General features: G+C 39.4%; 1 protein-coding gene across 2 annotated transcripts; it reads left to right on the top strand.

Annotated features, from left to right (window-relative positions):
• The first annotated feature begins 208 nt into the window (after window positions 1-208).
• On the top strand, window positions 209-21,510 carry prdm2b (PR domain containing 2, with ZNF domain b). 2 transcript variants are annotated; one of them, XM_030133851.1, is made up of 8 exons: window positions 209-225; window positions 3,638-3,765; window positions 6,413-6,516; window positions 6,750-6,902; window positions 10,996-11,122; window positions 13,568-13,672; window positions 13,801-18,278; window positions 19,799-21,510. In XM_030133851.1, the coding sequence occupies exons 1-8, from the start codon at window positions 218-220 to the stop codon at window positions 19,814-19,816; spliced, it is 5,121 nt and encodes a 1,706-aa protein (XP_029989711.1). In that variant the 5' UTR covers window positions 209-217; the 3' UTR covers window positions 19,817-21,510. The 2 variants fall into 2 exon arrangements, with proteins under 2 accessions (XP_029989711.1, XP_029989712.1); XM_030133852.1 differs by lacking the exons at window positions 209-225; window positions 3,638-3,765; window positions 6,413-6,516; window positions 6,750-6,902; window positions 10,996-11,122 and adding an exon at window positions 11,224-11,557.
• The last annotated feature ends 226 nt before the right edge of the window (window positions 21,511-21,736 follow it).

Below are 21,736 nucleotides of genomic sequence, written 5' to 3'. Positions count from 1 at the left end.
CCTGTGGTCTTCACAGACTCCCTGTCCTCGCGCAGCCTGACCTGAGCTGTTTGGCCCCGCCGCTGCGCACGCGGGGCTGCCTCTCCCACTGCACTGCTCCGAACAGAATGAGTAACTGAACAGGCTTTGGACTCAAGCCTCCATCCGCCATTTTCAGCACATTGAAAGCAGGTAGAGTAAAACATTATAATAAAAAATCCCCAAGTTCCGCGATGAAATGAACAGGTAAGTGCGCGCCTGGAGTCGGCTTTCACCAAAACCACCTCAGGATGGGCACCATGAAGGGGGCAGGAAAAAAAAACCAGCCGCTCCAAGCACCTTAGTCCGGCCAGCACCGGGGAGGAGGAGGAGAACGGACCGGTAGCCTACTGGGGTAACCGTCAAATACATCCCTAATGCGATGTGTGCTTTAGATACTAGTCTGTTTTTAGCCGTTGTGTTGATATTCAGACACAAAACGCTTCAAATCCGTTTTACGCACACACCTCCACAGTAAAATCAACTCCGTTTACTGCTTCAACTTCATCCAGGAGGGTTTTCAAAACGCCTGGTCACAACTCCAACCACATCGGATTAAAGAAACACACTTAATGCAATCTGTTAAACCACTTCAGCATAACAAAGTTAGTGCATTTTATCCAAAACGTGTGTTATATTTGTCTGACGTTGGGGATTTAAATCCGACGCAACACAAACCAAGACAATGAGGAGCTACATGACGACAATACACACAGGCTTTATCTGCATTTAAGGATATACGAGCAGATCTTTATTAACTTTAAGTGTTTTAGTGTCAGACATCTGCTGAGATTTTAGATTTATTCAGTGTGTGTGTGTGAGCCCTGCCCACTAGACATGGACCAGCAGCTTATTGTCCTCCTAACAATTGTCCTTTCTGCAGGTTGGGACAAAAAGCAAGTTAGAAAAACAGATGGATACATATGAATGATGAGTTTCCACAGATGCACATTGCACACAAAATATGTTAGTATTAAAAGGAAATTACTTTGCAACTGTGCTGTTTGGATTGATTGTTTTAATCATTTTCCAGACCAGTCTCATCTTAATCTGAACATGTATCTGCTGTATTTTTGTTTTTTGCATTTTATGCAATTGCAAACTGAATATCATTAACATCAAGGGGTGTGTGTGGACAAAAAAGACAAATCATAAGTAAACCAGAGCTATGGAAACACTAAAATGGGGGGAAAAAGTGAATCTGATATCAACTGAGATAATAATGAAGCGATTTAGCTGAAGAAAACAAAGCTGTGGTCCTGTAATTCTGCTTTCTTGATGCGTAAACTGCATTTATCAAGAGCTGTTTTTAGTCATGAGAGGCTCTCAAACTACTGGTGAGAGGCAGAGTGCACCTGTGCCTAGATTTGCATGCCTCACTGGTACATCACAGAACACAGTGGTCTTTTGTCACGTTAGGCACAACAGCACCACTATGGAAATAATTTGTACTAAACGTTTGTACTTTGTGGCATGTTTTCATTTTTAGGTCAGAAATACCCACGGTGTAGCAGAAACCACTCAGTAAAAACAGTGTCAATTTAACTCTAAGAGAGTTTGAATTTAACTCTGTTTCAGATAACATTTGGTCCCACTCAAAAATAGTAAATAAGGGTAAAATAGTTGAGTAAAATTGACTCTATGGTCAGTGTCAAATTTTCAGAGTTAATTTTATTCAATTCAGTGTCAAAATTAACAATGAAATGTGTGAAAATCTTAAACACTGTGGTGTTTTCACACTGTTAGAGTTATAGGATTACATTTTATAGAGCTATAGAGCTATTTTTACTCCAAATTTAGTTTAAAAATGACTCTATAATGTTTTAATATTTATTTCTCTGCAGTGTTATTTTCTTCATCCTGAGCTATTATTGAAACATAGAATTGTAGGGGTCCCAAAGGTGGGGATTGTGAAGAGCAAAAGTTTGCTCTGTGGGGCCCAATGCCAATTCACCCTTCAGCCCTCCCCCTTACCTTACATCTTTTTGCAGCTATTAACTATAAACCACAGAAATGCGATCTATAGCACATTGAAACGGCATTAAACAGTCAATCAGATGATTAAGTTGTTTACAAAGAAAATACCTACACTTGTGCGTTTCTTTTATCACACTGCTGCACTTTTTGGCTGTTTACCTCCATCTTGCTAATGAGTCAAACAGAATTATGGGAAATTTCCTTTACCCCTCCCTTCGCAGTGTGGTCCTCTGCCTTAGCCCTTGTCCTTCATCTAATTGAGAATCAGGACAACACTACCCCTTCGCGTGCATGTGCAAAATGGAGAAGTAGGGCCAAAGAGTGAATTGGGATTTAGCCTATGTTTCAATTATCACCGTATATGCTTTTCCTTTGAAAGACCTAAGTCCTCCCATTTCTGATATGTTTATCACTTCATAGTGAGAATCAGGTAAGGCATTGTTTGGCCCACAGGTTTGACTCATGGTGTCACATTAATAAAAAAATAAACATTAAAAGGCCAACAAACGTTGTAAAACAGACATAGTAACCTAAATAAACATTAACACCCCCTTGAACCCCTGCACATAAAATAGAACTCAGTGAATAAAATGTCCAGTACCCACAATGCAATGTGGCAGACTGGCACTAATCATCACTCTGTAGAGTTGAATTTTACACTGCATCTGTGCCGAACTTTACACTGACTTTTAACTCTACCGTTAGAGCTGGTTTACTCTCCATAGAGCAGGGGTGTCAAAGTCATTTTAGTTCAGGGGCCACATTCAGCTAAATTTGATCTGCAGTGGGCTGAAACAGTAAAATATTAACATAATAATAGAGAAATAGTGTCAACTCCAAACTTTTCTCTGTTTTAGAGCGAAAAAAGTAAATTTACATTATGAAAAGGTTTACATCTACAAACTGTCCTTTCAAAAGATGTGAATAACATTTGAACAAACTGAAAAAATAAGTGTAATTGTAACAATTATTCTGCCTCAGTTTATCATTTACACATGTACATTATAACTTACAGATCACAGTGGATCTACAAACACAAAACATTTACTATCAGGCAGAATATTGTTAAAAATTGTACTTACTTCTCTTAAGACATTTCAGGTTATTCATATTTGTTCAGGTTATTCACGTTTTTTGCGAAATTATACTTTGTTTTAGTGTAAATACATGAACATGTTTACATTTACAAAGAGAAAAATTTGGAGTTGTCATTATTTATGTTATTATGATAGTATTTTACTGGTCCAGCCCACTTGAGATTGAATTGGTGTGAATGTGGAACCTGAACTAAAAGGATTGTTAATATTTTAGTGTAATTTTTGCATTTCACAAATTCATCCCAAGGGCTGGACTGGACCCTTTGGTGGGCCGGATTTGGCCCCCGGGCCGCATGTTTGACACCTGTGCCATAGAGCTACAAATACTCTATCTAGGTTAAAGTAGCTAGTCTCTGAAATATTGACACTGCATTTTTTACTGTGTATGTGTGAATTATAAGAGCATCCTTTTCTGTGTCCTGCTGCTTTTTAATCACAGATTTTATATGTATCTAAAAAAGTAAAACCTCTGCAGTGTTAAGTCTGTAACACACCTTAACCCTGATGTTTACTGTGTCACAGACTGTGGTTGTTTGATGTTGGAGACTTCCAGAGGTCATGGCTATTACTGGAGGGACAGTGGAAAGTTTAGATGAAATTCCACCTCATGTGTGGAAAGGCCTACCTGACTGTTTGAGTCTTGGACCTTCTGCTGTAAATCAAAGCCGCATTGGTGAGTAAATGTACACCGTCACTGTTCAGATGACTCTATGAGCAATTTTACAGAGTTGTTGATACATTGATTTAGACTGTGCCCTCGTGGTACTAGACCGCTGTGATTCATTACAACAGACACTTTACAGCCTCAGTAAATTGTCAAAGATGCGGTTTATCATGTAGTGTGTAAAACCTGAAATTTAATGCAGAGTTACTTTATTGCACAGTGCCTTAATGTGACGATGATGTAAAAATGAACACATTTATTCTTTAACTCTTTGTATTTGCCAGCTTTAACTCATGTAGTTTAGTTTATTTGTTGTGTTTACTATTGTTCCTTCATTTTTAACATTCAGTAAAAAACATTCCTGTAAATCCATGAACTGTTAAGAATATAGATGTCTAAAAATAGAATAGAATAGAATAGAATAGAATAGAATAGAATAGAATAGAATAGAATAGGCTTTATTGGCATTACACCAGTTGTGCAACGAGATTTCAGGAGGTCTCTGCCAGTGACAGTGCACTTACATCTAAGTAGCAATACAATAAGATACAGACATCTTTAAAAAGGTATAAAAAAAATATATAAAGTGTGCAATCGAAAAGTACGTACATAATGGAGATATACTGTATGAAAGGCTAAGATTAAAAAATTTAAGGTAGTATAAAATGTGCAAATGTAGCAATTTGTCAACATGATATCATGAATTGCATAAATATACACGCCACTTTTAATTGGCGTGTTATCTATATGCATTATAAGCTTTCCATGTGTATGTTCACGCTGCGTCAAATACCACATGATTAGCAGTTAGGGTTAGTGGTTACGGATATGTAAACTGGAGATTTTGGCGTAAACACACGATCAAATGGCATTGAATAACACGCAAAAGGATGAAAGTGCATACATATAGCAAGCCAAATGCCATAAGAACTGGCGTGATGTACAATGCTATTTCATGAGATCAGTCTGCAATTTGTAGTCTATCCCAAAAGCATAATCATTCAACATATTTTAACCAGATACTTGCCAAGCTAAATACAGTGTTAGATATATTTTGGGCTCCTTTTTTAGAGCCATGTTTTATAATTGTACACATATTGAACGAGGCTGTTTTTATTGAAAGACAATAGGGTCCGATCAAGCGGTAACACGTGGACACATTTCATGTTCAACAGTCTCTGTCATGTAAGCAGAGTAATTTATAAGCGTGTGTTATACATATTTGATTAGGTATTTATTCACGCTTTAACATAATGTTTAACAAACTTTGGGGAGATAATATGTTTAGGTGAAAAATGTCAGATTACTGCTTGCTAACACGAGGACTTGAAACGGATATCAATTTTTTAAGCTTTACGCAAACATTCAAAACATGCGGTTCTTGACAGAAATTGATATCACGTAGGGCAAAACCTTTTAGATATTACGTTTAACTATCCTGTGAACAAATTTTCGAGGAAAATATTGAAAAGTCCCTGTTTTATTGACATGAGAATGTGGTAACATGTGGACAGGCTGCCATAGTAACACATGGACGACTCTTTACAATTGTATGCATCACCTAAAATGTTGACTTATTTTTTAAAGGGCTCATATTTTGCTAAACCCACTTTTATTAGTCTTTGGTACATTTATTTGTGTATTTGGACCCTAATAGTTCATAAAGTTTGAATTTGAACCCTCCAGGTGCTGCAAAGCTATCTTTATATTCATTCTGGCAAAAATCGAGTGGATTTCTACAACCTGTTTCAATTCCCTCTTGATTTGTTACGTTTTAACAAGTTACATCACGACATTTGCACATATAAGGTCAAGACTTATGACGAACATATCTCCGAGTACGCCATAACTGTTTGTCAGCAGCAGCGGTTGTAGTCCATACTGAAATTATGTTCAAACTTCAAGACAATTACCTAAAATGTTCAATTGTCGGTTGTATCAACAAACTCAAGAAGTTGAACGGGACAGAGCAGCACAGTCAATAACCTGGTAGGGGGTGGGGTCATGTGCATTTAAAGGGCCAGCGCTCAAAACGACCTTTGTTGTGTCATTGGTCAAAAATAGGGTTGAAGGTGGACCTGTGGAGTTTAATTAATGAAGAATTCAGACCCAAGCATAGCATTTACAGTTTATGTAGACCACAGATAAATGTTTTAATATGCATAATTATATGTAAAAAAGCAAAATATCACTCCTTTAAAACAAACCAGATATAATCACAATGCTTCATTTAATGTATTTTATACTAACACAGTGTTATTTAGGCTAAAACTTGTGCTGGTCCATACTGAGATAGGTAAATTACAAATAAAGAGTAATTTCTTGGTACTAGTTCACAGATAGTCTTTTTAAATGTGACCAGTGTATGAATTCACAAACTTCACCATTCAGAATTTTAATTCCTCGAAGTAATAGACAGTCTTTTGCATGTCTTTTTGTTAATTTAATGCAGCCTAGCAGAAGGTTCAGAACTTCTCCTGTCCTGTGTATGTGGTATTTTAAAAAGGATGACAGTTCCATATAAAACAGAGATCTTAAGCTAAATAATGAGCCCACTTGATAAATGATGTGTGCAAATTTACTTTTTCATGCTGATGTTCACTTTTGCTTGATTGGACCCAATAGTTGAAAATTCTAAATATATCTTTGTTTATAGGGGTCTGGGCCACTCGGGCCATTCCTAAAGGCGAGAGGTTTGGCCCATTTGTGGGAGAGAAGAAAAAAAGGTCCCAAGTGACCAGTAATGTTTACATGTGGGAGGTATGTTACAGTCTCCTTTCCCTAAAACACTCACAACTATGTTTACTGCATAGTTAAAATTAGTCTTAACTGCATTCTTATTCCACTGTCACACCTTAAACACAGAGTTTATGTAACTATAAAATACCAATGAACAAACCTTCTTATGCTATTGTTGACTAATAGCACCAGTCTAGTAAAACAGAATAATATAGATAATTGTCAGTAACTTCTTTGTGTCTCGTGTGCGGTAGGTCTATTTTCCAACGCGGGGCTGGATGTGTGTCGATGCCACAGATCCCATGAAAGGAAACTGGCTGCGCTACGTGAACTGGGCTCGGTCCAGTGAAGAGCAGAATATATTCCCGTTGGAGATCAACAAAGCTATTTACTACAAAGTTTTAAGGGTAGGTTAAAGGCACATTCATGCAGCTTAACATGTCCTATGAATTGACAGTGATGAATTGCTTAGATTAATAAAAAGCATGTTTGGGAATAAAAAGTGCCAGGAGGTGGATTAAAGTCTGAGAGATTTTGGATATAGTGACATCCATGTGTTGTAAATAATCATTGACGCAAATATGTTTTTTAGTACATTACAGAATGATGTTGTGGCAAAGATATAAAGACTAATATTATTGCATTAAAAAAATGTAAAGTGCATCTCAAATGTCAAAGTCACCTAAGGCCAAATGGGCCGCTCAAATGTCACTTATTTATTTTTCTCACATTACAATAGAAATAATAGGGTTAGGGTAACAATAGAAGGCCCATGCATTTTAGCACAGAGCCTTTCTCAGAGCGCTTCAGGTTTACATGTTCAACTCAGTGATATGCACAAGAGACAAGTTAATACACAGCTGAGGTTTGGACTGGAGGCTGACAGGGTTTTGTGAAAGCTGTGGGATGAGATTCAGTTTCGGGATGGATAGAACTCAACAGGAATCATAACAACAGGTCACATTTTTATAAACGTGCAGGCCTGATGTTGATAACAAATTATATAAAAAGTAGTGCTGTCAAATGATTACACTTTTTAATCAGATTAATCACAGGGTTGCTGTGGATTAATTTCGATTAATTTAATCACGATTAAATATCATTCATTTTTAATCTACAGTATATGAATTACGTTTCATTTTGCATGAGCAAACACACTCAAGAAAGAAGGGAATATATATACACTTAACTTTTTTGTCATGAGCTGGGTGACGTGTTTGCCGAAGTGCTAGTAGAATCCCTGACTAACGTATGCTTCACGTTAATGTAATCTTTTAAACTGGTAGTGCTTCGGTGAAAAGAAAACTCCTTCTTGCAGAGAGTGCATAATACTTTATGTCGGTTGACTGTTCCGTCTTGTTTTTTTGTACTCATATTTCCATCCAGAGGGCCAACATGCTGGTTAGCGTCTTCCATCTTTATGGGTTAGTTCTGCTGCCTGTCACTACCAGAACTGTTCATTTTTTCATGCGCGATGCTAACTCTACTTGGACAAACTGCCCGAAAAGCATTGCCAGAGACGTTCAGAGTCATTTTGCGCTGCAGATGGATTAATTGTGTAAAAATTTTGAATCAGATTAATCATGATGATGGATTAATCCATGGTAATGAATTAATTTTGACAGCCCTGATAAAACTTAGTTTCACACAAGATCTGAATTGGAACAAAGCAACTTTTGTTGCTTTGGGATGGAACAGGAGTCAAAATCCATTCCCTTTTCACCCTAACTTTTGGAACTAATGATTTGGGAACCAGTCACATTTCTAATTCCATGTTTCCCTCCAGTAGGCCTATATATTACATAAATTACAGAAAAGTATTACAGTTTCTTCATCAGGACTTTACCTACAGTAAAATTGTCCAGATTTGCTGCTAAATTAACAAATAACAAAATAAAACACTTCATAATAATGGTATGTTTCAAAGGCTACATGCAATATACCTTTCAAAGGCTACATGCAATATAAACAAGTCTGTCTCTACATTGCATTAATTTCTGATTCAAATTCTGTACCTTATTTTACTCAAATCAAAATCCTGACACTTTAGAGAAATGCTGATTACAAATTTGGAACCAGAATGCCTGATTTTAGTCAAGAAGTGTTATAGACAAAAAGTTTTTCTGTGCAGACTTGAGCCCTGAAACATCCTTTTTGAATAAAAAAAACCCATAACATAGCATGAAATGGAGAAGGTTTAGAACTGGACTAGAAAAAAGTAAAATAAAAGTACAAAATAAAGTAAATATATGGTGATAGTTCACAAATATTGATATTGACCAAGGTTGGTTTAACAGAATAGATGCACAGTAACCTAAATATGACTTTGTGTGGATTGATGATCAGCCTCCTTCCATTTATTTATGTATTTAGAAACCTCAGAAGAAAATGTGTCCTGCACTCCTGAAATACTTTTCCTCTGTGGATTAATTACAAGTTAAAGTAGCTGGTGAAGGTGTTTTTTTTCTGAGTTGCATGAAAGCTGAGCACAAACTAAGGCTACGTTCACACTGTAGGTCTCAATGCTCAATTATGATTTTTTTTTTTTTTTTTTTTTTTGCGTGGTTGTTCACATTATAATTTAAATGTGACTACCATCAAATTCTTATGCAAACAATGACCTGCATGTGGAGAAGACATGATGTGCAGCACACTTTGTTTATGGAAATAAGTAATTATAATCAAGTCAAAGTGGATCTTGCAAGGTCTCACCTCCTCCGGTGCACATATAGGACTGTGTGATAATAGAGACGTTATATCGCATTTCAGTGATGTAAAAGTCTGTTGAAATTCGACATGGCTGCTCAGACTGACGCCGCATTGCAGAATCAGATATGTATCCAATTTATGACCACATGTGAAAGTGGCCCGGGTCTCATTTGTGCTGTTCAGACTGTCATGAAAAAAAAATCAGACATGTGTGACATATGCTACACTCACTCCAGTGTAGAGCGGAGTCTATTCCAGTTGGAGATCAACGAAGGTATTTACTACAAAGCTTTAAGGGTATCTGAGAAATGCAGTTTGGGTATAATACCGTCAATGTGTCGTAAAGCGCAGATGTAGGACTAGGTGATACTAGGAAAATCTGTGATAATAGAGAGGTTATGTCGCATTATAAGAAAACTCTGATAATGTGTAAAAAAGTTCAGACTGCAGGCAAATGTTGCCCAAATCTGATTTTTTTTTTTTTCCCCATATATGACCTGTATTCGATCTGTTAAAAACAATTTGAACCGCACAAATCGAATTTTTTTCAAATCTGACCTTGGCCACTTTCAGGTGTGGTCCTAAATCCGATACATATCTGATACTTTGCAATGTGACTCCACTCTGAACAGACAAGTTGCATTTATCCAACATTTATGATGTTGAAATGCAACAAACATCACAATTCTGCATCCCGGGAGGCGGAGCGGTGGGAAAAACATATTTACTTCCATGAACATAGTGCATACCTGCATGGTCATGTATTATGTCAGGACCTCTTTTGTGCATGTGGGTCACTTCAGGGTTGCATTCAGTTCATACTCAAAACTGATAGAAGTCACATTTAATGTGTAACATTGTTTGTTAGTTCATTTATTTATTTCAAATATTGCATTAAAATCAAACAACAAAATAATTATATAAAAGAAAGTCCAACATTTGCAAAGGAAGGGGATGAAGTTTAATTTATAATCTCCCACCCCGTTACCCCATCCTTCACCTACCCAAAATTCCTGTCAGATTCCCTAAGTGACTCAAAAATCCTCACATATCAGACTAAATTCTGATTATGCACAAAACACAAAATTGCTGTATGTATCGAGGATAGACTGTCCATTTTGCAGCAGCATTTCACATTAAAATAATCTCTGTCCTTTTCATAGCAGTAATAGTGCACATTTCAAAAACAAAAAAAAAACTCATATGAATGTGTGAATATGTCAATATGAATGAGTAAACAAAAAAATCAGATTTCACCCAAAAAAATCCAAATTGTGCATTAAGACCTGCTGTTGGAACGTAGCCATAGAGGTTATGTTGCATTATAAGAAAACTATGATAATGCGTGTAAAGTCCAAAAAGTAGAAGTTGGGTCAGACTGAAGTCGCATTGCAAAACAGCAGATATGTGTCTGGTTCAGGACCACATATGAAAGAGGCCTGGTCTAATTTATGCTGTTCAAACTGTCATGACAAAAAAAAAAAAAAAATCAGACATGGGTCACAAATGGGTGATTAAAAAGTCACATTTGGGCCACTTTTCCCTGCAGTGTGAACGTAGCCTGTGATGGAAAAGTTCTGCAGATTTACTAACTACATCCCTGTTCATATGAATATGAAACTAAAAATAACCCGTAGTCTATTGTGCAGGCTGCAGCAGATTATAGTAAAAACACTGTCAAATTCCATACCCCCCCAAGACAGATTAGATGCACAGTGGCCCAAATATCGCCCTTGCCTCTCAGCAAAGCGGGCTGTGATTGGTGGCCGACCTCATCTCTCATTGTTGTAGCCTATCGGGCCGGGAGAGGAGCTGCTGGTGTGGTACAGTGTGGAAGACAACCCTGAGATAACAGCTGCACTGGAGGAAGAAAGAGCCAGCAGTCTGAGCAGGAAAAATTCACCCAGGGCGAAGCGAGGTGAGGCCTGTCTTCACACTTTAACATGACATTTCTGCTCGATTTCTGGGCTCTGCTCGGATGCCGGAGGGACTCAGTGTTGGGTTAGCTGCAGATTGCTTTCTTTGCAGCTGAGTCGAAGTTGTAGTACCGAGCTAGCTAGCGAATGAAGGAAGGCTAGTGTTGCTAATGTTACGATGTGTGGGGCTTTTCTCCACTTTCCTACCCGACATGGAACTCGTCGCTGCGGGCGTATTTAGCACCGAAAATACACCGATAAGCCTGTTTTCCACATAATACTCGATGTAGCCTCTAAACGGGCGTATGGACAACTTTTTAACCAGCTTTTCCTCCTCCTCTGGCTCCTGACGTTGTCGAGGATGTGACCTTCCTTGAGTTCCCAAAGCATGAAAGCCATCCATCGGCCATCCTCTTTACTTGATGATGGCCTAGCAGGTTTGCTAGCTAGCCAGCTGCCTCACACAACTGCCGGCTAATTCTAACCCATACCTGGCGTAACAGGCGAAAATATACTATTAGCTGCTTTATATTGTGGTGTATACTTACATTCTTGTCGTTTTGGTTTCTGAAGAACCAGTTCATCGAGTTATCAGACTTGGTGTGGCAGACTAGCATGAGGCTAAACGGCTAAATGTGAACGCACGGACATCTCGGTGTACAGGAGCAGATGGCAAACTGTCTGGATTACAAATAGCCCCAAAAACTGTTTATATCGATATGCTCTTATAAATACACATGTATTACGGTGGTATAGATATTAATAGGGCGGCGCTGTCTTAACCCGAAAGCGTTTAATTTGATGACTTCACCTATCAAACTAAAACAAATATTCAATAGAGACGCACTTTCATAAAGATCCAGTATGTTTTGAAAATGATTAGAAATGTTATAATATTTGTAATAAATGATGGGATTAACTTGAAAATATGCCTATTTTTGTGGTTTCCGTGTATGAACTTTGGACATATTGTTTCCTTGAAAAGCAGCTTTGTCGTGTGGGTAATTCAATACTCTGCTATTAAGGGGATATGTTGATTATAAATACATTTACATATCTAGTTTTGTTTTTAACCTTTTTATGCATCCCTAATATGGAAATGAAAGGGTACTGTGGAGGATGTGTGCTGGAATATGCTGTTGGCTATGTTATAAAATCAGATTTTCCAGAATATAATCCATTTTGTTGATGCTACTTGATGGATGCAAAAGTAATTTTTGATTCTTTCTTATTTAATGGAATTGCACAGGCATCACATGTAGCTCAAACTTGATATTCCTGCAGAATAGGGTAGAAAATCAGATTTGCAGGCTCTGTGCGGCAAGGTTGTTTTTAGTTATGCTGTCCCAAGTGTAAAGAGTTTGTTGATAAAAGGGGCCTCTCTTTATTTCCTGTGAGATGGAACGTTAGTAGATGTCAGTCTAACCTAAAGAGCTGGCGTTTCCCTTCTGCAGAACACAGTGGCTTTTGGCAGCTTGGTATTGTCCTTATCTCAAGTGAACACAGATGAAGTTACAGTTCTTCTCTAGCTTTTCCCATCTTATTTATTAACCATCATGGTGTAAAAAGCTGATGTAGCCTATAGTTGGTGTTCTGAACATTCAGTGCTTGATGCTGATGTTAGAAAAGGATGGGCAGGTAAAAAAAAATATACCTGTGCAGTTAATTTATACACATTTAAACACCTGCATAAGTAGTTGTACAGACTCTGTTAGTCAGATGACTGACCTGTAGTGTGTGTTTCCCTGGTATGAATTAGGCTTTGTAGGCCAGGTCAGATGACCTTGCTGACACACTCCATTGATGACGAGGTGCCAGGGAAGCCTCTTGAGCCAGAGGCTTAGAAACTCAAAATAGTGTCATGCAAAAGATAGCATGGCATGCAGTGATCTTCTTTATTTGTTGTTTTATTCCGATTACTGGTGATTAGGAGCTTCAACTCTGAATAAAATATGAATTTGCTGTGTAGTAAGTAAGCTTAAATACAATTGAATTTTATGTAAAAGTAGGTACTTGCATGTTGTCTTCATTCACTTTGTGTTAAACGTGCATGTGGTGTGCAAACCCACCTCATTTAGCACAGGGTGTTCAGCATATGAGGTGAAAATAAATGTTTAAATTTAAGGTCTGATTAAAACAGAAATAATGAGTAGCAAAGAGGCATGTCTGTTGATCAAGCTGACAAAAGTTTTGATTGTAACTTACTTAATGAATTTGGTATTTAAGCAGTAATCACTGTATTGGAGTGTAATTGACAAATGCTTTTGGTTTCAAGTTGCAGTGAAGTCTCGTTTACACCACACTCTAAAAGATGTAATGTGTTCTGAAAATGTTAAATCTGATTCTGTGGCAGGTCTTTTATATTGTGGCCTATTTTTATGCTTTTATTTGCAAACCTGTTTGTTTTTTTAGCCTGATGCAAAGTGATGTGTATGTTTGACTTGCAGCCAGAAGAAAGCTTCTTGAGAGAGCCAGACAGGCTGGTTTGGGTGGATTCAAGAAAACAAGTGCAACCAAACTTACTATCAAGGAGATGTGGGATGGGGAAGAAGGTAAATTATTTATCAAGATAGTTAATCAGTGCATTTGTGAAGGAAATTTAATGGTAGTTTTGTAAGAAAATGTACTTGAGTTCCATCTAATATGAGTAATTGTGATGTTTGTTACAAATGTTTTACAGGTCTGACTGAGGAGGACAAGAGGCCCTCAAAGGAAATTCAGGAAGCTCATTCCATGGAAAGCAGTGACCCGAGAGATGCGCAGGACATTTCAGAAGTAATGACTGACACAGGAAATGGGCAGGAGGAAGAAGAGGAAGAGGATGAAGAGGAGGATGCAGACGAATTAGAGGATCGAAGTGTATTACAGCAGCAAGCTGAGTGTTTGCCTGCGGCAGAATCTGTGAAAAACTCACAGCCTAATGAAGAAACCCGACATTTGCAGTTCAAGTCAGAGTCTTCACTTCCAGAGCAAAAGCCAGAGATCGATCCTGATCTGGATCCTGACCCTGATGGGGACACTGAAGGTGATCCCCAAGCAGACTCGTTTCCCTGTCAGCACTGTGAACGGCATTTTTCCACCAGGCAGGGTTTGGAGCGTCATATACACATTCATGCCATCACCAACCAGCAAACACAGCTGTTCAAGTGTAGGTACTGCAGTAAATCCTTTGGCTCACAGGTTGGGCGTCGTCGTCATGAAAGAAGACATGAAAATGGGCTAAAGAAAAGACCTGGCTCCCTGGCCGGAGCTGCTGGTCTACTCAGCCCCGTGGCAAACACTGATGCTTCAAGTCCTGATTGTACAAGTCCAACCAGTCACTATATAGCCATAGGGTCCCAGTTTACAGGGGGAGCTCTGCACAACTCTGAAATGCAGAGAAAGGAGTTGGGACCTCATACAGACCGTCCCTTTCTAATGGATGAAAATGGAGAGTCAAAAGAACTCCATCCTTGCAAGTACTGTAATAAAGCATTTGGTACACACACCAATATGCGTCGACATCAACGCAGAATACACGAACGCCACTTGTTACCAAAGGGAGTTCGCAGGAAAGGTATGCTGCTGCAAGAGGCGCAGCAACAGCAGCCTGATGAGTCCCCCAGCACCAGCCCTCCTCCTGTCTATGTGCCCAGTGCAGACACAGAAGATGAGGCTGACAGGGATGATTATGCAGTTGACATATCCAAAAACATCTCTGAGAATCTGAGCTTCTACATTGATGGTAAAATCGTTTCAACCAACACAGTGAGTAGCTGTGAGGTGATTGAGGTGGACTCTAGATCTGCTGCTCTGTTTGGTCTGGACACAGTTATAATCAGCCCAAATCAGATCAGTCAGGCAATAAAGGTGGAACAGAGAACGAATACGACAAAACAGGTCTCCAACATAGGCCAACCAGTGTCAAAAAGGAGGACATCCACGCCCCCGCTTGTTCCCAACCTTAAAGTAGAAACAGAAACGCCATCTTTGACAACCTCCTCATCTTCATCATCATCATCACCTTCTACATCTTCGTCATCTAACCTGTTAGTAGGAGGACTGTTCCAGCAAGCTACAGATACATCAGCATTTCAGCGAGAAAAAACTGTTTATCTCTCACCTAAGCTCAAGCAGCTTCTTCAAACGCAAGATGTTCAGAAATCATCCATCACTCTTGTAACAGAAAGCCATAGACTGGCTTCCCCGCTGTCACTCTCACCACTGCAGGCAGCTCCCGGCAGGTTTAAAAGAAGAACAGCTTCACCTCCGTCATCGCCACAGCTCAGTCCTGCATGCAAAGTGGAGAGCTGCAAAGCTGAGGTGGCAAGCTCATACACCCTTAAGGTGCCAAAACTGGAAAGCCAGAGTGCACCACCTTCTGGTAGCCTGCTGGAAAAAGATGATGGCGGCTCTCACAGCCCCTCTGAAAATAACTTGCACGGCCAGGCCTCATCTAGTAGTGGAGGAAATGCCTGTAATCAGCAGCCCTTGGACCTGTCGAGCTCTGTCAGCAGAAGAAGTGACACTCTGAACAAGATGCTTGGGGATTCGGCTCTTGATTTAAGCTTGCATCGGAAGAGCACTGTCGAACCTGAATTAAAGGGGAGTCCCGGACCTCAGCCACCGATAAAAAAGAGGAAGCCTAACACCAGCATGCTTGAAAAGGTGCTAATGAATGAGTATGTTGGTCTACCCTTGGCTGCTGAGGAGAGCCCCGCTGCCTTAGCAAACATAAGTTCTTTTCATTCTCGCTCACCAAATGTGTCAGAGTCTGCCCACCCATCTCCACCATCTTTGACCCCTGTCACCATGAACCCCTCTTCCCCTGGTACCTCTAGCGTGACATCCCCAACCCCTCCTCCCCCTGTGCTACCTACAATTCCTTCCCCACCAGCTATGCCAAGCTCTCCTCTTTCTCATCCTTCAGATTCCTCAACAGTGAGACCTCTTCCTGTCCTCTCACCAAAAATGTCTCCAAGATCAGTTGAACCCAAGTTGCTGTCAGACTCAGAGGAGGTCTTGTCAGCTGAAGAAAGCAAAAATGAGGAGGAGGACAATGTTTGTGAGCCACTGGACTCCCCTAGCCCTCAACCTAAAGATTCCTTTAATCACTCAGTGACCCTAAGCTCACCGGAGCCCTCATCAGTAGATCAACACAGTACAGATGATAATGTAGCTAAGACTATGACTTGCAGTGATCTGCTTAATGGTAAATTGAATCAAAACCATGATTCAGTAGCTGAGAAATCCCTTAGCTCAGACAGTGCAGCTCTCTCATCCCAGGCAGAATCCCCATCTCCTTCAACATCTCCCCCTCCTCCCCCTATATCACACAGCCCATCCCCATCCCAGGTTTCAACCACCCCTCAGATTAAGGTAAAAGAGGAGCCCCTTAACGGTCTTGATGAGTTACCAGTTTCAAATTATGCCCCTCAGGATGTTGTCAACTCTTCACAACAGCCTGCTTCAGATAAACCCCTTGAGGAAAATGACTCGACATACTGCAAGACTTTTGTGTGTAATGTCTGTGAAGAGCCATTTAATTCCATCAAAGAGCTCAGTGGACACATCATAGATCATGCTGTGGATTGGCCCTACAAGTGCGAGTTCTGTGTGCAGCTCTTTGCTGACTCTCCAGCCCTACTCGCTCACCGGACGACCCTGCATGGGGTGGGCAGGATCTTTGTATGCTCTGTTTGTTCTAAGGAGTTTGCATTTCTCTGTAACCTTCAACAGCACCAGCAAGATCTGCATCCTAACGAGATGTGTTCACACACAACTGTAGAAAGTGGCAAACTTAGGCCACAAAATTACACAGATCCAGCCAGAGCCAAAGATGAAAGCAGTCCCCCAACACCAGCACCGGATACTTCTGATGAAACTGCTGTACATAGTGATGATTTAGAAAAAGAAGAACCTGATGTTAATGGGAATCATGATGAGGAGGGGGCAGAGGACCCAAATGAGGAGCTGTACACTACAATAAAGATCATGGCGTCAGAGGGAGGGAAGCCCAAAGGGCCGGACGTCCGCCTTGGTCTTAATCAACACTACCCCAGTTTTAAACCACCCCCGTTTCCCTATCACAGCCGCTCTCATGCAGGCTCTGTGGCATCAGCTACTAACTTCACCACCCACAATATCCCACAAACTTTCAGCACTGCCATTCGCTGCACCAAGTGTGGCAACAGCTTTGACAACATGCCTGAACTGCACAAACACATTTTGGCCTGTGCCAATGCGAGTGATAAGAAGCGTTACACTCCCAAGAAAAACCCCATCCCCCTCAAACAAATAGTCAAGTGTCCCAATGGAGTTGTGTCACCCACAGCAGCCATTGCAGGCCAGAGTCCTTTCCGTAGAATGGGTCAGCCAAAGAGACTTAATTTTAATCTTGATACTGGTAAAACAAAAATGAGTGCCCTGAGTAAGAAGAAAAACCAGTTAGTGCAGAAGGCAATTTCTCAGAAAAATAAAACTACGACAGCTGTAAAGAAGGCTACGGTTAAAGTTGAAACAGAGCAGGACTCCAATGTCTGCCCCCACTGCAGTCGTGAGTTTACCTATCCTGCAAGCCTCAATAAACACATGGCGGTCAGCTGTCCCATGAAGCCTGTTGTGAAAAAGGTGAAAAAAGAGGTGAAAAAAGAAGTGGTGTCTGCGGCTGATAAAAACATGAATCTAAGGAGGAAAGCTTCAGACTGTGAAACACCGCAGACAGAGCCAGAGGCCAAACGCCTCGGAAAGACCCGAGCTCGTAGCTCTGGTGTCACAGACCCTGAGCCCTCCCAGACCAGCAAAGGAAAAACTGCTGCTACACCGGGCCGAATGAAGCGGCCCGCCTCGTTCCCGGCACCGGTATCTGTAAGCAAAAAAACAAAGAAGGGCCAGGTTCAGTCTCTACCTCCCACCCCATCACACTCGGACACTCCCAGTGACACTGCACAAAAACCAGCCATGAGAATGCAGCGTATGGGCAAGGAGGCAGCACCCAAGAAATTAGCAGAGGCCAAAACACCACAACCACAACAGCCGAAGAAAGAGGAGCGCTTCTCTCTTCGGACAAGAGAGAGAGTGGGTGGCCCAGTCACCAGGAGCTTACAGATGGCCAACACAGCTCCCTCTGCTGAAGTACAGACTGATGAACCACCACATCAGGAACCAAAAGAGACTCAGGTACGATGATATTGTGTGTTTGTCATTTAGACTTCAAATGGACTGTTTTTAAATCAATGAGCAAAAGAGTTTAATTCTGTGCAGCTATTTTAATTTATTATTTTGCTAATTTCTTTCTTTCTTAATAGTTGGGTCGGTTAAATGCCAGAGAATAACCTCTGGAGTCTTTAAGGAGTAAAAGTGACTTTTTGAAATATAATGTATTTATAGTAGTAACAGTTTATTATATTACAAAACTAATGACTTGATATATAGTCAAATACCTTAAAACTAGAATATGTCGCATTCCCACATTAAAATATATAAAAACGTGACATGTATTTATTTTGAATGTTTCCAACTTTGTTAAAATTCAGAGAAGTACATAATTGTATTGAATGCAGCTGTCATTTTAATTGGTCACCTCTCAGTGGAGTCATTTGTCGAATAATACTTGTGTCTTTTTAATTTGAAAAAAGTGTCATTGTGAATATATACGTCACCAAAGGTGATTCTTTAGAGGTTCTGTGTAGTATTGATATCCCAAACTCCCAACAGCAAGGGGAAGTCATGTCAACATACAAACAAAAGCTTATCTGTCAAAATAACCAGCTGTGTCTTATGTGACATATCTATTGATAGTTTACATTGTAGCTCTGTTTGTATATGGAAAACAGCCCCAGTAAAACCACGAATCACCTCCATTTTCTGTTTGGTTTGTGTTGTAAGTAACTGCACTAAAGATCTGTTTCGAATTGTCCAAACAAGTTCAGAATTGTCACAGTTTAGACTGAATCATGGATAATTAAACTGTGAACTTAGCAGAAATAACATCACACATTAAGATAAGACTGCATTGATCCCACCACAGGGAAAATACTGACTTTATACCTTCATAAGCTTCATAATCAAACTCACTCATGTAGAAGAAGCGCTGTGATTTCAGCATCAAACTCCATTCTTTTCATTTAGAGCTGTGTCCAGTGGTGAAAACAACCATGGTTCTGGCTTTTGTCACTTTGTCCCTTTGTTTGACTCTAATAGTTGTTTCTTGGTGATTCTCATCCCATATCTTCATTTCCTGATGCTTTGATCAAAGGATCCATGGCATTATTTAGGCAGTGACTCACTACTCCCTCTAGTGGTCTTATAAAACTATCTGTATGAATATATTAATCTCTACAGTCATTGGTGTCTTTGAGGTGTCTAATGATAATTTTAGGTCATATTTTAATATTGGAAAGTTGAAATACTATGTATAACCCCTTTAATACATTACTCTGTGTATACACGTCTGCCTGAGTCACACAGATTTGATTTTGGTGACAATATCTAATCCAATGATCCCATTCTATTTGATAATAATATCAAACCATGCTTTTTATTTATTGCTTTGATAGAGAGACCCCATAGTGGTATAAATTATAAGTGTTTGAAAACTTAAATACTTAGGGTAGTGCCTTCTTGTTGATTACTCATGTGCTGTAATATTATTTAAGGATGGCAGATGTTCATATTTAACTTTTCTTACTTTGTTTCAGGAGGTGCTGATGAAGTGAGCCATGTGGACATTGTAGAGCTGTAGCTGAGAGTGCGGTGCTCACCTCTCAGACAACGCTCTGGACTGATCTGGGCACTGACAGCACTGAGGTTGACTTTTGCATTGGGCTCATTCACTTAAACCAAGTGAAGTCTGCTTATCTCAAATGCCTTGCTGGATTTAAGGAGGGAACGCTCTTTATCTTCCATCGACGTTATGAATCGAACTGAGCCTCGATTTTTAGCCAGCCTTGCAAAAAAAGGAAAAAGAATTTGTAAATGACAATGAGTTAATATATACAATGTGTGTCATTACTTGACCCAAAACAGTAACATTAGGGCTCCGTTATGTTTGAAAGCTGATCTATTGCAAATGGCAATCATGTATTCATTAGGGTTAGGGAAACTCTTTTATTCTTTTGTTCTGTATTTTTCCCCATTTGATTCTTTAGATTTTTGGATCTCTTCAGAGTCTCTTAATGCATGTGCAGAATAGAGTGTAAACTAGATCAAGCCGATTTCCATGTCTCTCCCAACGGGCACCTACTTCGATTTGTACATTGATTTGAAAAGTATGTTTGATTTACGTTTCTGTAGTCATGATATTGTTGAATATATGTTATTGGCTTATTTTGTTTGGGAAACAAACATGAAAATGGCAGTTGTTTACTGCAATAATTGGTCCTCAGGAACACTGTACATGTGTGTGGTAAGTATGTGTATGGTAATGGTTGGATGTGTGGCTTGATAATAGCTGTTTCTTCGGTCTAAATCTCAATTATGTCTCATGTTTTTACTTGCTTTCTCATACGTTATTGTTTATCTGACACTAGCAGATAATTCCAGTTGTGAAATGATGGGAATTCTGTCATAGTCTCATTAAAGCAATGTCCTTCTCGACAAGAAATTTTAATATCACTCACACAGCCCAGTGTTTTTACAGCACCTTAAAACAAACTGCCAAAATTTCTAGCCGGATCAGTGAGATTGGCTTCATTAAACAGTGAATAATGGAATGTATTCAGGTCTGTTGCACTTAGTAGGCACTGGTAATTTGCACCGAATTTGTGCACATCATCTATCTACAAAAACTACTTCTAGCCTTTCTGCCAGCAAAGCTTTTAAATTGATTGCCTCTGTAAAGCAATTTGACACATGAAAATTTCTAACAGACCAAGTTCGACATGCCAAATGGCGTGATAATGACTTAAATCCTTAAATACAGCAGTATTTTTTGTTATAAGTGGATTTGTTGTTTCACAGTGTCATTTTTCTCTCAACAGCCGTGCTACAGTGATGTAACAGAAATGTTTTTAATCTGAAGACAAAGTCATTTTTGTTTGAGCGAGTCGATATGTTTAGTGAGACTGCGCATGATGAAAATGTCATTAAGTCCCTACCAATGAAAAGCTTCTTATTTTTAGTTTGTAGTCTCTCCCGCGCTCAGCCCACCTTTTCGCTCTTGACCGTTTCCAATTGTACCACTGGGACAGCAGACACACATGCAGTGCTAATGCTAACTAAATGCTCGTAGCATGTTATGGGAAAGTAAATTGAACAATATGATTTGAAGATAATTTATATTTACTTGAGAAAACATTGTGTTCTGCCTTCCAGCATCAAGATTATGTATTTAAGGATGAACAAAGACAAAAATCCCTAATGACCTCAAGTAAAACATTGCTGTAATTGACATAATAAAACTTTTTTTTTTTCAATTTGTTTACAGTTTGCTTTCATTACATTTTCAAAAGATTTTAGTGTGAAGAGATAGGGGGCACAGTCAGGGGACTATGAACATGTTGGGTGAAAAAAAACAACAACTTAAAGATAGACTTATTTTGTCATTTGTAGCTGATGCATAACTGTTTGGGAGTCCCAAAACCAATTTTACTGTTTCTAAATGATGTCTACAAAAAAACAGAGGTGATTGATTTTCA

The sequence above is a fragment of the Sphaeramia orbicularis genome, chromosome 5 (assembly GCF_902148855.1).
Source record: "Sphaeramia orbicularis chromosome 5, fSphaOr1.1, whole genome shotgun sequence".
Classification (NCBI taxonomy): Eukaryota; Metazoa; Chordata; class Actinopteri; order Kurtiformes; family Apogonidae; genus Sphaeramia; species Sphaeramia orbicularis.
The sequence above is the reverse complement of the archived record's forward strand: the minus strand, read 5'-3'. Positions and strand labels throughout refer to the sequence as shown.